Source organism: Hibiscus syriacus, unplaced genomic scaffold (genome assembly GCF_006381635.1).
Source record: "Hibiscus syriacus cultivar Baekdansim isolate YM2019G1 unplaced genomic scaffold, ASM638163v2 tig00111013_pilon, whole genome shotgun sequence".
NCBI classification, from domain to species: Eukaryota; Viridiplantae; Streptophyta; class Magnoliopsida; order Malvales; family Malvaceae; genus Hibiscus; species Hibiscus syriacus.
This window is the reverse complement of record NW_024062953.1, coordinates 1,226,511-1,241,184: the sequence shown is the minus strand read 5'-3', so window position 1 is coordinate 1,241,184 and position 14,674 is coordinate 1,226,511. Positions and strand designations below refer to the sequence as shown.

The following is a 14,674-nucleotide window of genomic DNA, read 5'->3' as shown; positions in this document are numbered from 1 at the left end:
GAGTAAAATTAGATGGTTTAAAAGTGGTATTTCTTTCTTGCAATTGCTTTATTATTTACGAGGTAGCATAGAATTAAATATGGGGAGGCTGCTTCAGCGATCCTTTTTGCATACAACATTTACAGATAGCGAGACTTTTGTTATAGGGATTGAATATATTTGAATTTCATGTGTTTTTCTGATTGAGTTCTGCATTTTTCTTAATGGTAAACTACAAGTTCCATTACTGAGATTGACCGTTTTCTTGTTTTGGTCCCTAAACTTGATCATTAAAACCGTCAAAATGCTTTGTTTTTTTTTGTCATTGGAGCGTTCAATTAGAAATTGCTCGGGTGATCTGATCAGTTTTATGTTGATGTGGAAGCCACCCATTGGTTACATTGACTATTTTTTTTTTCACTTTGTTTTCTTTCTTTCTTTCCTCAAAGGTGTATTTCTTAAGTATCCGTGTATCACACTGACATCGGAATCGCTACTATAGTGTTTTTTTCAATCACGCAAGACCCCGACCAATTTAGATTTTTTTAAAAAAAATAATTTAAGGCTCATGAAACTTAGTCTAAAATCTAAAAAAGAAAAAAAATCAATTTATAGTTTTCACCATTCAATCAACATAAAATCGTGATATATAACTTCACTGTTGGAATTTGAAAGATTTTCTTAAAAGGAAAACGGCCCCAATGTACAATGCCTATAATAGAAAATTCAAAAGAAAAGCTAAAATCAAGATTTATTTTTTAAGAAAATACAGTTATGAAAATTTTCATAAATTTTAGAATACAAATGCTCAGAAAATTGAAGGTAGAGTGACAAAAGTAAAACAATTCAAAGCTAATTCTTTTTCAAAATTTAGTGATTAAAAAATATGGTCGAAGTAGAGTGATGAAGTTTGCAATTTAACCTCTTTTTAATTAAATGTCACACCCCAAATTTTATATAAAATACAATTAATTTATTTTATTTAATTAAGGGACTAAAATGAATAATTTTAAAATTTTTAGTCAATTTTAAATATGTTGAGAGTTCAGGAACCAGTCCCATAATTTTTCTATAACCCACCTAATACCAAAAATAAATAAAAAAGTGGTTGGGAGGCTTGAACCCTAACCCCTAAAGTAGCCAATCATACCCCTACCACCTAGGTTAGGCCACAGTTACTAATAAGAAATAAGAAATATTTATTATTTGTTTAATACATTAGGTTTTAACCCATCTTCTAGAACCCCGTGTCGAGAACTAAAGCCCCAAAATCCATCAATCTCCAACCCAAGCCACCCCCGTTGCCTCCGGCCAGCCACTCCGATCGACAGTTGAGTACACCACCGCTATCAATCGATTCGGCATCCTTCCGCGACTCGACCCCAATCGTCGGAACACCAAGATCAATTGTCGTTCATCACATAGAAGAGGGATATTTTTTGGCTTCCCCCGTTCGTCGCCCCCTCGATTCTCCCTCCTCTAGCCAACGATGCACGTCACCGCCCGTTCCAATGAAGCGTCGTAGAAGTCTGGACAAAACCCCTAAGGTCGATCGGTGCAAGCTGCCACCGTTCGTCGTGGGGACCTCGACCATCGTCATGCTTCACCGCCTACGTCGTTAGCGTCCCTACCATCGTCCGCTCATAACCCGACTGAAGTCATCATCGCTGGTGTAGGTAATCTCGGTTTATATTTCGATTCATTTTCTCGAGTTTGAATGGATTTTTGGTTTGTAATTAGAGTATGGTAAGTGGAAGTTGTTGGAGTGTTCGGTCGTCGCCGTCGTCGTGTGCATGTGAGGCTTGTTTTGGGTCTAATGAGCTTCCTAAAACCGGTTTGAGTCAACTCGGACCAAACCTAGTCAACCCGAACCAGTCTGACCCGTTGAAATTGGCCCGAACCGTTGACTTTGACATGCCCGTTGACCTGCTCATTGATCGTTGACCTGCACATTGACTTTGATTTTGACCGTTAACAATTGACTTTGACCAAAAATCAAATTTCGAAAAGTCATATTTTATGTTTTTCGACGTCCTGAGTTGGAATCTGAAATCCGTTTTGCCAAATTCGAACCCAAAATCCTCTTAATTGACCTGTAAACTCGAATATACATATGTAATTTAAGTATTTATTTTAGTACATCTGATTTAATTAAAGGGTCAATGACTAATTTATGTTATCGTATATTTAAGGTACTCATGGATCTCCTAATCGTTCGTCTGCTCGACCCGATTCCTCCCGATCTGTCCGTCAACGCGAGCTCGTGATTACTTGTATAGTTCTGTAACCTTTTTAAATACTCAGTTTAGTAGACTACTCCGAGTATAACAGTGTTTTGATATAACCTAGGTTCACGTACAATAGAAGAGCGTAGTGAAGCCGGTGCTCGATAGATCTCTTGAACTGGTTTTTTTTTTTTTTGCAATGTGTGTTCCTTGTGTGTCATATATATGTTTTAAATATATGTTTGAAGCACATGCTTATTTTCTCTGATTTGAAATGAATGGTTTGCTTTGTTTTGACTATCGTAATGATTTATCGGATTTAAGTATGATTCCTGATTTACTGTATTTTAAATCATGCTTGCTTGACACATGTTCTATGGTTACTGTTTTTACTGAGAAATAAATGTCTAAACTCTGATTTTCTGCTACCACTGGTTATTGTTTGAAAAATGTTTTTCTTCAGGGTACTCTGGGATCTAGTATGAAGTCTCTGCAAGTTCAGTTCTGATCAAGCTGTTAATTCCTTATATAGGTTCAACACGTTCATCCGGTAATTCCTTATGGACCTAAGGTGACCCTTGGGCCCAATGGGCCTAATGGTAAGTCCTTATGGGCCTAAGGGCACACCCGTCAGGTGAGCACCTACGCTTCGGCTAGGGTAAGACCTTATGAACCCAATATACTCTCTTAGGTTGACACCTACGCCCTTTGGGCCTAAGCTAAGTCTTTATGGATGCATTTTTGGGGAATTACATATGGTGTTCGGTTGGAGGGTGATTTCGTATTTTCCAACTAAAACTCTACTGACGTTTCATGACTTTAATAATGATATGTTTTAGAAACTTAACTGTATGTTTTTTTTTGCACTGCTCGAACACACTGAGCTCCCTAACTCACTCCTCCAACTCTCTTTCAAATACTTTTTGATGGACACTTGGAAAATCGACACATTCGTACAGTACATTTTGGTTGTAATGTTTTTATCTTCAGAGTTGCAATTAATATGGGTGCCTACTTCCAAAATATGTGTTTTATGATTTATACTGCTTTTGTTACATATGTCAGATTTACTTTGACACTGATTATGAAATGTTTTATTTTACTCGATCATTAAATCTTTAATTATCTAAAATTGATTTTTAACGTTATCAACTATATTTTTAAAGATATTTATTTAAAATATGATTTTAAGTTATTAAAAAAAGTTTTAAATTTTTTTATCATAATCCGCTAAATATGATCGTAACGCATGGGCCAGGTCTAGGGGTTTATTAACTTTAAGATGGGTGAAAAATGCCCTTTAAACTATATGAGCCTGGAAACTAAAGGACAGTTTCTTAAAAATTAATAGTTCACTTTCTAATTTGGGTAACCCTACAATGAGTTCACGTAGGTAAATCTTTACCATCAGCAACTTGCTGCTATACAATAAGATGCGGATAACGCTGTTGTGTTGAATTGGTTGCTCTGCTTTGGTTTCTGATATTCAAAGCATGCTGTTTTCCAAAACTTCAGATTTTGAAGGGTGGCTGGTCTTATCATCCAAAAGGAAGAGAAACCTGAACCTAGAATCGAACGCTAGGACGGAGAAGACTCGAGCACCTAGGAGCCTCCACTTATTACCCGATACACAGCTCCTAGCCATGGAAGCTTGTTGTGGTGATAAGAACTGACAAATCCATTCGGGTAAAACCGAGTCTTCCACGGTTCCTTTGGCGAAGCAATGCAACAATTTCGGCACCAACAGTTTCCCTTTGTTACTGATGCCAACGGATGCCTGGATGTAATCTTTCATCGATCGTTTTAGCAACTCGTTCGTGTTTTCAGGCCTGAAAATCCTCACCTGCAACAGGAAAAGTCTGTAAAAGTAGAGAATCTAATATCGATTGTATCGATCGGATATTTCATTGTTGGCTTCATTCCGATGCTTTTGTAATAGACACTCGCAATGAGAATACTAGAAAAAGGATAAGGGGGGAACGATGAGATCTTACCGCTGGTGAAGAATGCAACCCACAACTCAAAGCAAAATGAACCAGAGGCTCGGGATGATCAATCATATACTTCTGCAGTTCAACATAAGCCTTGAGTTTCTGAAGCGCAAAAACCACAGCCTAAAATTGATTATAATTAGAATAGAAAAACAAAGTTGGGAGCTAGTATGTAGATAAATGGACCAATTATACATACAATTTGTGGCCGATAAGTAGCCGGATTCATCTTTAGAACAATGCATTCAATGTCAGCTGCACTCACTGAGAGACCTCCAACGGTGTAGGCAGCCTGCACATTATCATGCTGAACCGTTAACATTGGTCCAAAGCAGCAATTTGGGGGAAGGGGGATAACCAGACAAGAAAATAAATTTACGATGTCAAACCTTTTGCATCAGAGAGAATAGTTTGATTTCATCTCTCGGAACTCCATATGCTAAATATGCCTGAGAAATAGAGATGACAGACACAAAAAATGAAAGAAAGAAAAAATCAGACTTATCTAATTCAACTAAGGCCTAAGAAGTAGTATCTCTTGATCTATTGAAATCCCGATTTATTTATTTATTTATTTTTTATAGAATATTAGGCCTCGTTAAAAACCTCCTTTTTCACCCTCCATGTTATGTAAGTAACATGAAGGACAAAGAAAAGAGGAAAAGAGTGCCTAGAAATTTATTAGATGAAACAATAGTACAACATAGGCAGACCCTAAACATCTACTAACACCACCAGGAATTACATAAAACTTAAACACAACAGCTAAACATAGGAAATAAAATTTCCTACACCTCAACACAATCAGACAGAAGCCAAAACATCACCCTATCCCATCTTTCGCTAATTTGTCAGCTTTTCAATTTGCAGCTCTCAAGATATGCCTAATAATGATATCATTCCCTTCCATAAGAAAGACTATATCCTTCATCAATAATTGAAACATAGGCTATTTCTAGATCAAAGAGTTCGGAAGTAAATCGTCCCACAAATTGAAAAACTCAATGATATTCTTTGGAATCACGAAAGACAAATTCCAGTTATTAAAAAATCTGGACCACAGACCCCATACTACCTCGCAATGCAAAAAGAGATGCGAAACTGATTCCATTTCCCTACCACACAATGAACGTAAAGGATCATCAATCCCTGACACTCCTTGCTTCAATAATTCCTCCTTAACCGCCACTCTCCGATGAACAACTTGCCAAACAAAAGTCTCCACCCGTGGAGGAGCAATCCCTACCCAAATATGCCTCTCCCATGACTCCTTTTCCTGTTGAATACCATCTTGATCAAAGAAAATGTTGATACAAGATTTAGCTGAAAAACAACCCTCTCCATTCCCTGACCAAATCCAACAGTCTTCCTCACATGGAGATATAGAGATATGGTTCAACATAGAAATCAAGTGCAACAACTGATCAACCTCCCAATCTGCTAAATTTCGCCTCATTTGAATGTCCTACACCCAACCAGCGCCATTATTCACCCTAAACTCCATCACTTTACCCGATTTGTTGCTCGAAAGAACATAGAGTCTAAGAAACTGAATTTTCAAAGGTACTTCACTCAACCATACATCGTTCCACAACTACACGAAATTCCCCTTCCCTGTCTTCAAACGCATATTCTTTCTAATACAATCCCCAAAACCATCATCGGTAAAGAAATTTTTTACCACTCATCTCCAAATCCAAGATGCACGAGTTGGCCACGAGTTCCCTATCATTATGCCTTTCGGATCCATATCATATACACCACATACCACCCTCTTCCACCAAAACTCTTTCTCTGATGCAAACTTCCAAATCCACTTCCCCAATAATGCTCTGTTCAAGAGTGATAATTTCAGGACCCCTAGACCCTCCAATCTTTTTGGTTTACTAACCGAATTCCAATTTAACCAGTGGATATTTTTTTATCCGCCGCACCCCCCCCCACAGAAATGAAGCCATGATAGAATTAAGTTTCTTTAGCACATAAGTTGGAATTCTGAAAATGGAAAGAAAATAAACTGGAAGCGAGCACAACACTGATTTAACCAATACCATCCTTCCTGCAAGCGACAGGGAATTAGACATTCAACCACTCAACTTAGCATGAAATCTCTTCACTATTGGCTCCCACATAGCAGCCGAATTCCTCTTGTACCCCAAGGGCAAACCTAGATATTCTGATGGGAAATAGCCTATCGAACAACCAATATCATTAGCCCAAGTAGCTAACACCCCATCCTCAATGTTAATACCATAAGTTATGCTCTTAACTAGATTAAGCTTCAACCCCACCAATAACTCGTATATTAATAACACTCTTCTAACATTCCTCAAATCACAAATACAGCCTTTACTGAAAATTATAAGGTCATCCGCAAATTGAAAATTCAAAAGCTTAAATGCCCTATCTTGAACACCTAAATCGAAACCTGAAAACAATCTCATATCAACTGCTTTGGTTAGCAACAGATGCAGTAGCTCACCGACCAAATTAAACAGCAAAGGCGATAGCGAACAACCCTGTCTCAATCCCCTCGCTGTGTGAAATTTCTCTGTAGGTGACCCGTTTACTAGAACCGAAATAGATGCAGAATACATACATTGATACATCCATGACCTCCACTTATCACCAAACCCCATTTTACTCATAATTTTCATCAAAATGTACTAATCAACCAAATCATAGGCTCTCTTGAAATCTACTTTGAAGACTACTCCCTTCAACCCTTTCTTCCTCCAAAAATCAATGCTTTCATTTGCAATAAACGAGCAGTCCAATATGTTCCTTCCCGGTATGAAAGCAAATTGAGACGGACTCATTATATCATTAATGCACAAACTCAATCTTCTAGCTAAAACCTTTGATAAAATTTTATATAGCCCTCCAACTAGGCTAATTGGCCTAAAGTCTTCCAACCCTTCCGGATTGACCTTCTTAGGAATGAGAGAAATAAATGAATGATTTACCTCCGAGTCCCACTCTATCCCCCCATAGAAATCTTTAAAAAACATCACATCATACTTCAAAATGGTCCAGAATTTCTTAAAGAATCTTAAATTCAGACCGTTCGGTCCCGGAGCTTTGTTACTATCCGAATGAATGATAACATCCCATACTTCCTCTTCCGAAAATGGCTTCTCCAATGCTAGACACTGCCCTTCCGATAGTCTAAGAAAATCCAGATTTAAATCCTCAACCTCCAAAGTATTCCTTTGATTAAACAACCCCTTAAAGAACTCCACCACAACGGCTTTAACAACATTGGGATCTTCCGTGACTACAATGTCAACTTTGAGATATTTAATACAATTTATCCTACCTCTAACTGCTGCACTATGATGGAAAAATCTAGTGTTCTTATCTCCTTCCAATCTCCACTTTATTCTAGACTTTTGCAACCAAATCGATTCTTTTTTTTGTGGCTCCCATAGTTCTCTTTGCTTCAATAATAGATTGCATAGACACCATGGAAAGTCCTTGTTGCAAATCCATTTCCATATCCTGAATTCCTCTCTCCAACATTCTGATTTTTCCTGGCAGCTGAAGATAATCCCTCCTCGACCACCTCTTTGCCACTTCCTTCACCCGATTAAGTACTTTGGAGATGGACACCGTATTCACCCCTTTGCAGAATTTAAATAGCTCCGTTTTCATCATCTCACTAAACCCATCTTCTTCCAACACATAATTAAACAACCGAAACGGTTTCGACCCCCAATTACACTCCTTATTCTCCAACAAAATGATATTGTGATCAGAGACAGACCTTGGATGCAAAGTTTGGCTTAATTTTGGAAAAGACGAAAAATATGTCTGATCAACCAAAAACTTATCCAACCTCTCATAAGTGGGCACTTCCCTATTGTTACACCACGTAAAACAACCTCCAAATAGCAGCAAATCAATCAAATTCGCCTGATTAACAAAATCTCTGAAACAATTCATAGATACCGTATTCACTGCTCCTCCATCTTTCTCTTCCTGAGACAATACCACATTGAAATCTCCTCCTAAACACACTGGACAATTGAGCTTTTCCAGAAAGGATAATAACTCCCTAAAAAACTGCTCCTTATTTGCATCAACACTCAGACCGTAGACATTAATAAAACAAAAAATTCCTGGTACTCCTTCCATCAACCCCTTTATTGCCACAAATCTACTATGGATGACTTCTTCCTTCACCACAAATTCCTTTTGATTCCACAGTTATTAAACCACCAGCAGAACCTACAGCAGGAACTATTGCTGAACTGGTGAGAATTTTACCTCCCATTTTCCTTACTAAGAAAGGCCTTACAACTTCCAGTTTAGATTCTTGTAAAAAAAAATTGTAGGCTTTTTCTCCTCAACAAACCTCCTAATTGCTTGAGCTTTCACCCTCCTACCCAAACCCCTAACATTCCAACACATTATGAACCACTCTACCATCATAATCATACCATAACCTTAAATCCATGATCCTACTACCGACCATCAAACATCTCTCACCTTTACCATAGGACCTACTTTGGCCAAAAAATCTGTCTCACCTCCTTTAAATTTAACCTTCAGCAATTTAGAGACATTCCAACATTCCAAAGCTTCTATCCTCCCCTGGTTCTCCACTTCTGTAACATAATCAGATCCCTTGCCACTGCAACTTTTAACTTCCCACCTCCTAGCATACACATTCTTATAAAAACCTCTTTCAGCTTTACTAACTGAAGCACTCCTCCCCATAGGACGTTGCTGGGCCAATGAAACAGACCCATTCTGTTGAACAGAGTCAGCTTGTATACCATTTATTAAATCTGCAGACTTAACCCCATTTCTATCTGATCTTGGACTTCCCTGCTCTGACCCATACACCTCTCTCCTCCCCATGCTGGAATTAAGCCCAACATCTTTAACCACTTTATCTTGTCCCGAGGTATCACCTCCCATGCTCTGCACCCTTTCTCTACCTTCAGAAAAAACCCCTGACACTTGCTGCTGACTGTGAACCTCACCTAGTATTGTCCCCTCAAAACAAAAGTCAGCTCCTAAGATATTATTGACTTCTGCATTTTCTTCCAAATTTCCATCGATACGCGTGTCACCCCCATTTGTAGCATTCCTAACCCATGCTTCCACCCTGTTCTGAGTTTCTGCCAACTTTTTGAAATTCAACTGCTCCTGCAGACCCTCCCGATCATCCCCTTGTTTCTCTTCCGACGATATCTCCTCCTATGGATCCACTGTTCCCATCTCAGAACCCTCTTCATCAACTCCATCTTCTATCACAGGAAAGAAATCCTCACTGCCTTCCACTTTAATCTTAATAATCCACTTTTTGAGTTGTATGCTCCTGGATCTTCACTAGTTTGCCCCATCTCGATGCCAAACTTGTAAAGAATGAAACTGACCAGCAATTTAACGTAACACTTATCATGGAAATTGCACAATAAGGTAATGGAACACACTTCTCTTCCAAAACAGGCCACAACCTTTCAAACCAAAAGGACAATGCCTCCCTCTGAACAAACTCAACTTCAAAAATCGCTTTACAAATACCTGTTAAAGACGATCTCAGCCATGTTCTTTCCTCCATTGGAATAAAGACTTCCAAAGGCTTCTTCACCTCCCTCATATCACCTGAGCTGATTACTTGCTGACCTTCAACTTTTCTCGCTCCCACAACTGTATCCTTATATGTTCTACCATCATGAAACTTGTTGAACAGCTCCTTTTTCCCAACATCAACAACTTGACCTATTGGATTTTTCCTTTTGGAAACCTCCACACCTGCTTCTCCAGGCCCCACTACACTATTACGCTTAAGGTTCCCTGGAAAACTACTCTTCTGATACTTCGCAGACGTTACCACAATTCTCCTCCCATCTACCATGACTTTATTTATCTTACTCATTGCATTAAGCAAATCCTCCTTGCTTGCAAAGTGCACAAAGGCAAACGTATGATCCTTATAGTTAGGCCTCCTATTAACAAATGGAATGAACACCTTAACCACCTTGCCATCAAGACTAAAACAATCCCATAAAACACTTCTATGCACTCTCCTACTAAGATTATCTATGAATGCTACCCACGATCCTCCACCAGGCACTGCTCTACTTCTGTCAGGAGAAACATTACCTCTCGGCTCCACACACTCTCTCTCACTACCTTTCTCACTCATGTTTTTTAGAGTGTATGTATATATTGTTTCTATATGCTCGAGAGAGGAAGTAAAATGCATAGATTGGAAAGGTAGAAGCGCATTACATGCATAATCAAAGCATTATAAAGGTTAATCCAAAATGCCAGTTTCTCATTGTAACTCATTTGAGTTGGATCCACCATGGACAACTGCTCAACAAGTAATCTGCAGGCAAACAGAGAGAAACGATAAAAGCAATAACCGTCAGGCTCACCGTCCAAAGCCTTTCTACTTTTGACATTATGATAAAATACGTGCACTAATTGTGATTCCCTACTCTATTGTGAATGCTTAGAAGCCAATGAAATGAGGATATAAAAACTAGTCTAATAATATAACATAAATAGTTGACCTGAATCTTTTTAGAGCTGTAGCAGCATATTCAAGTTCTTTCTTCCCAACAGACAACCATGAGACTTCAATTGCTTTGTTGTAAGCCCCGATATTACATGTCCAGTCAACTTTGTCGGAGACTTTGTATGGATCATATGCACCACCTCCCTGGGGACTGCTTACAAAGGAAGTCACAATGGGTGAGTCCAAGGAAGATGCCAAAAAATTGGCAAGGGGACAATGAGGTGAAGCGGGAGAAGCCGACAAAGAAGAGAGCTTGGATGAATCTGCTAAGAAAATGAAAATATCTCTCATATGCAGGACCATTTCTTCCGATAGCTGGTTGCGGTGATGCCAAAGGTTCTCCACGATATAGTTGTTATCTATAAAAGCCTCTGGCAGAGGCATATCATCCGTGTTTTCTTCTGCTCCCTCTTCATTGCAAATCCTTGCAATCTGAGACAAATAGATCGTTAGTCAGCTCTTGCTTTACCTCTTTAAAATAAAAGATATAATAGGATATAGGTGACAGTACTGATTCGGTTAAGTAATCCAGAGAGGTATCAAAAAGTGATGTTGAATGACACGGCAAATGCTTTAAATGGTACTCAGAAAGACGTCGTTCATTCCTCTCCTGACTAAGCTGATATTGTAAAGAAACAAATTCCTGCTCAAGCTTTGATACAGTGATCTCGAGAACAGCTATGCTGTCTAAAAGCTCCTGTGCCTGAAAGCCGAATTTAGGAGATCGAACGAAGAGCATAAATATAGGAAAGAAATCCCACACAGGGACGCTGACCTTATTCGGAAGCTTTCCTGGAGAACTAGTAGAAGGCGAACCACAGTGTTTGGCGGCACTTGCTAGAGCCAAGTGCAAATCTGTCTCTTCCTGCAACTGCTGCTGCAACTTTTTAACCTGTAGCAACAAGCGGCAACATGTTGCATGAAAACGAGATATAAAAATTTCAAAACATTTACTCCATGATCACGGCACATTTAACCATTCATTAGCACTACTCTTATTCTCTATATATCGTATTTCTTCCCCTCAACCAAGCCTACTTTCATGCTAATGCTTCTCAGCTTCCTCGTGGAATAAATCAAATCAACCTTCAACAAGCTCAATATTTATTGTAGACAAAGTGTTGAGCAACGTTGATTTGCAAACTAAACAAGAGTTCAATGCCTTCAAATCATCTTGTCTCGGGTGTTAGTAAAGAGAACAAAGGAAAACGCTCTAGAAAACACCGATCATTGCATATCCCTCGTCTCCTAATACACGACTCCGACTAGCACAAATTCAAGAAATCGGAAATGTCATAAGGAAAGTGAACTTTACAACAATGAATGGAGTTTTCATGAATCAAAGAACGATGTTGAATGCAGCATTTAAGTTCAAATAACTAAAAAAACGACATGAATCCAAAACTTAACATGCAATCCCCATAAACTGATTCCGAAATCGAAAGGGAACGTGCAGAGAGACAAATAGGATCATCTTACTTCTTGCTCAAGCTGGTATCTATAATTACACATCTGGGGCTTAGCAGCATCCTGGTAAAAACAATGATTTCAGAATCTAAAACTCAGTAAAATGTAAACAAATTCCCCCAAAAAAAACCATTACCACTCGGGAAAATTACCTCCAACTTAGAACAAGAGTCATCCCCTGCTGAAAATGACTTGCTCGAAACCCTACCAGTTTTCCATTGCAAATATTTATTAATAGAACTTCCCCTGCAAAACCATCAAACCATACTGCATTTACCATTACAAGAAGAGGGGAAATAAAAGAAAAGGAAAAGAAGAAACAAAAAACACCCACCAGTTATTTGGTAGAATGAAACCACCATTGTTACCACCATTGCAATGTCCATTCCCGTCAGGACTTTGAGGATGATAGTCTTCATCCAAAGCTTCAGGCTTTAAACAAAGCATCGTAACACCCCAAGATGCAATTTTTTTCAGTTGAATTCCATAACCAGTGGATGCATTCTTCTTCTTATCGCACTGTTGACAAAATGAGTTCACCAAATCAAGAGTCACTGAGTGGGGTACATAGGGCCCTATAATATTGTAATGAAACTGAGTCACTGAGTTGGAGAAGGGTTGATAGTATGGAGGAAGACGAAGATCTTTATCATATGTCCCTCTCTGTTTTTTGCAGCGGCACTCTTCACATGCCTTCTCTCTTCTCTCTTCTCTCTTCTCTCTTCTCTCTTCTCTCTTCTCTCTTCTCTCTTCTCACTTCTCACTTCTCACTTCTCACTTCTCACTTCTCACTTCTCACTTCTCACTTCTCACTTGTCTATCTTCCTGTTTTGAATCAACTGAACGGTGTCGTTTTCCGACATGAAAAGGATGTGTGTTTCATTATCTGATCTACCAGAAAGATTTTGAGAATTGACCTTTCGAAAACCGGGTCAGAATTAGGGATGGGTAAAGATCACATTGATGATTAGAATTTTTAATAATTACACCTTAAGGAAGCGTTTAGTTTAAGGTATCTCACATTATCAAGGGAATATATTCTCCTGTTTAGTCGATAAATATTTTAAGTTAATAAGTTATTCCCAATAGTAATATTTTGAAGATATATTATCAGGAATGTGATTACTTATTTCCTTAAGTATTATTATATTTCCAGCGTTTTGGACTAAAATGCCCTTAAAAAAATTTCTCAAAAATATTATTTTTCTGTCGTTGAATAAAAAAATTATACGAATGTTAAATTATAAATTTATCCTTAAATCATTTTAGATTTACAAAAAAAATCTATAATTAAAATTTTATATGAAATTCAAGGATTAAAATAAAATTTTAACCTTTCATTAAATTTATTTATCTTTTTAATTTTGTAAAAAAAATTATATAAATTTTAAGAATTTAAAATTTTTAAAGAAAATATATAAATTAATTATAGTAATATTATAGTATAATTCAACTTTTTAAAAAAATAAATATATAATAAGGACAATTTGATAAAATATACATTTCAATAATCTTTTATTATTTTAACCAAACGTTGTATTTTTACATTCCTGCTAAACGAACCAAACACAAAATACAACATTCCCAGTAATTTAATTCATGCCGGTAATTATATTCCCGCCGGTAATCTTACATTCCGTGAACTAAACGCACCGTGATCTTATTATGATAGAAATTACATTTCCATTTTATAATTAATTAGGTAAAGTACACAAATGGTCTTTGTATCATATGAAGTTGTTTTATTGAGTCATCCGATAATAATGTGCTATTTTATTGAATTCTGACTATTAAAAATTATAAAATAGTCATTTGACTATTTATATGTTCCAAACTCATTTTTTTCTACTAAAAATATTGGTCGTCTAAATTGGACATTAACTTACTAACATGGATATAATAAAATCGTGTTTTAATTACGTATATTGATATTGTCGTTGCTTTTAAACACTGACTCGAAGGGATAATGTTTCAAACATTGACTCGATGACATAATGTAAATAGAGATTTGATCCATAAAATACAACTCAAATGGTTATGGAATCATATTTTATCATATCCTAGTGAGCATATTAACGTTCAGTCAGACAACCACAAACTTTTTTAATAGAAAAGAACGGGTTTATAACATATGAATAGTCGAATGATTATTTTATGACTTTTAATAGTAAGAGATTCAACAAAGTAACACCTTATAGTTCGATAATCATTTTATAACTTTTAATAGTCAAATAACTCAACAAAACAACACTATGTAATAGGTGATCATTGGAGGACTCAACGAAATAACACACTATGAAACCATTTCTATACTTTACCCTAATTAATTATGATATTTAAAATATAAAAAAATAAATATGAGTCTGAGTTTGGTTTTCTTTCTCTTCCTTTTATTTATGGTATGATTATGAATTTAGTTCTTAATATTTATTCTTTTGTCAAATTAATCTTTTTATTTTTAATTAAATTTAACT

The 14,674-nt window shown here is 37.2% G+C and overlaps 1 protein-coding gene across 3 annotated transcripts; it reads right to left on the bottom strand.

Annotated features, from left to right (window-relative positions):
* Window positions 1-3,572: 3,572 nt before the first annotated feature.
* Window positions 3,573-12,941, bottom strand: LOC120150090. Of its 3 annotated transcripts, none has more exons than XM_039162802.1 (12): window positions 12,535-12,941; window positions 12,353-12,446; window positions 12,213-12,263; window positions 11,509-11,625; window positions 11,245-11,436; window positions 10,729-11,165; window positions 10,442-10,541; window positions 4,585-4,644; window positions 4,395-4,487; window positions 4,199-4,318; window positions 3,718-4,047; window positions 3,573-3,661 (listed from the first exon to the last, which is right to left on the bottom strand). In XM_039162802.1, exons 1-12 carry the CDS (start codon window positions 12,645-12,647, stop codon window positions 3,626-3,628), a joined length of 1,743 nt encoding a protein of 580 aa, XP_039018733.1. In that variant the 5' UTR covers window positions 12,648-12,941; the 3' UTR covers window positions 3,573-3,625. The 3 variants fall into 3 exon arrangements, with proteins under 3 accessions (XP_039018733.1, XP_039018732.1, XP_039018735.1); XM_039162801.1 differs by having other exon boundaries at window positions 3,573-3,664; window positions 3,721-4,047; XM_039162804.1 differs by having other exon boundaries at window positions 3,575-3,664; window positions 3,721-4,047; window positions 10,729-10,917; window positions 10,972-11,165; window positions 12,353-12,648.
* Window positions 12,942-14,674: the final 1,733 nt, after the last annotated feature.

Bases quoted from the DNA above. Each gene is read 5' to 3' on its own strand.
- LOC120150090 (XM_039162802.1), bottom strand. From the start codon at position 12,647: ATGCTTTGTTTAAAGCCTGAAGCTTTGGATGAAGACTATCATCCTCAA. The intron at 4,488-4,584 runs GTTTGACATCGT...GATAATGTGCAG, and splicing joins TATTCTCTCTGATGCAAAAG to GCTGCCTACACCGTTGGAGG. The intron at 3,662-3,717 runs GAAGTTTTGGAA...AGAGCAACCAAT, and splicing joins CCAGCCACCCTTCAAAATCT to TCAACACAACAGCGTTATCC.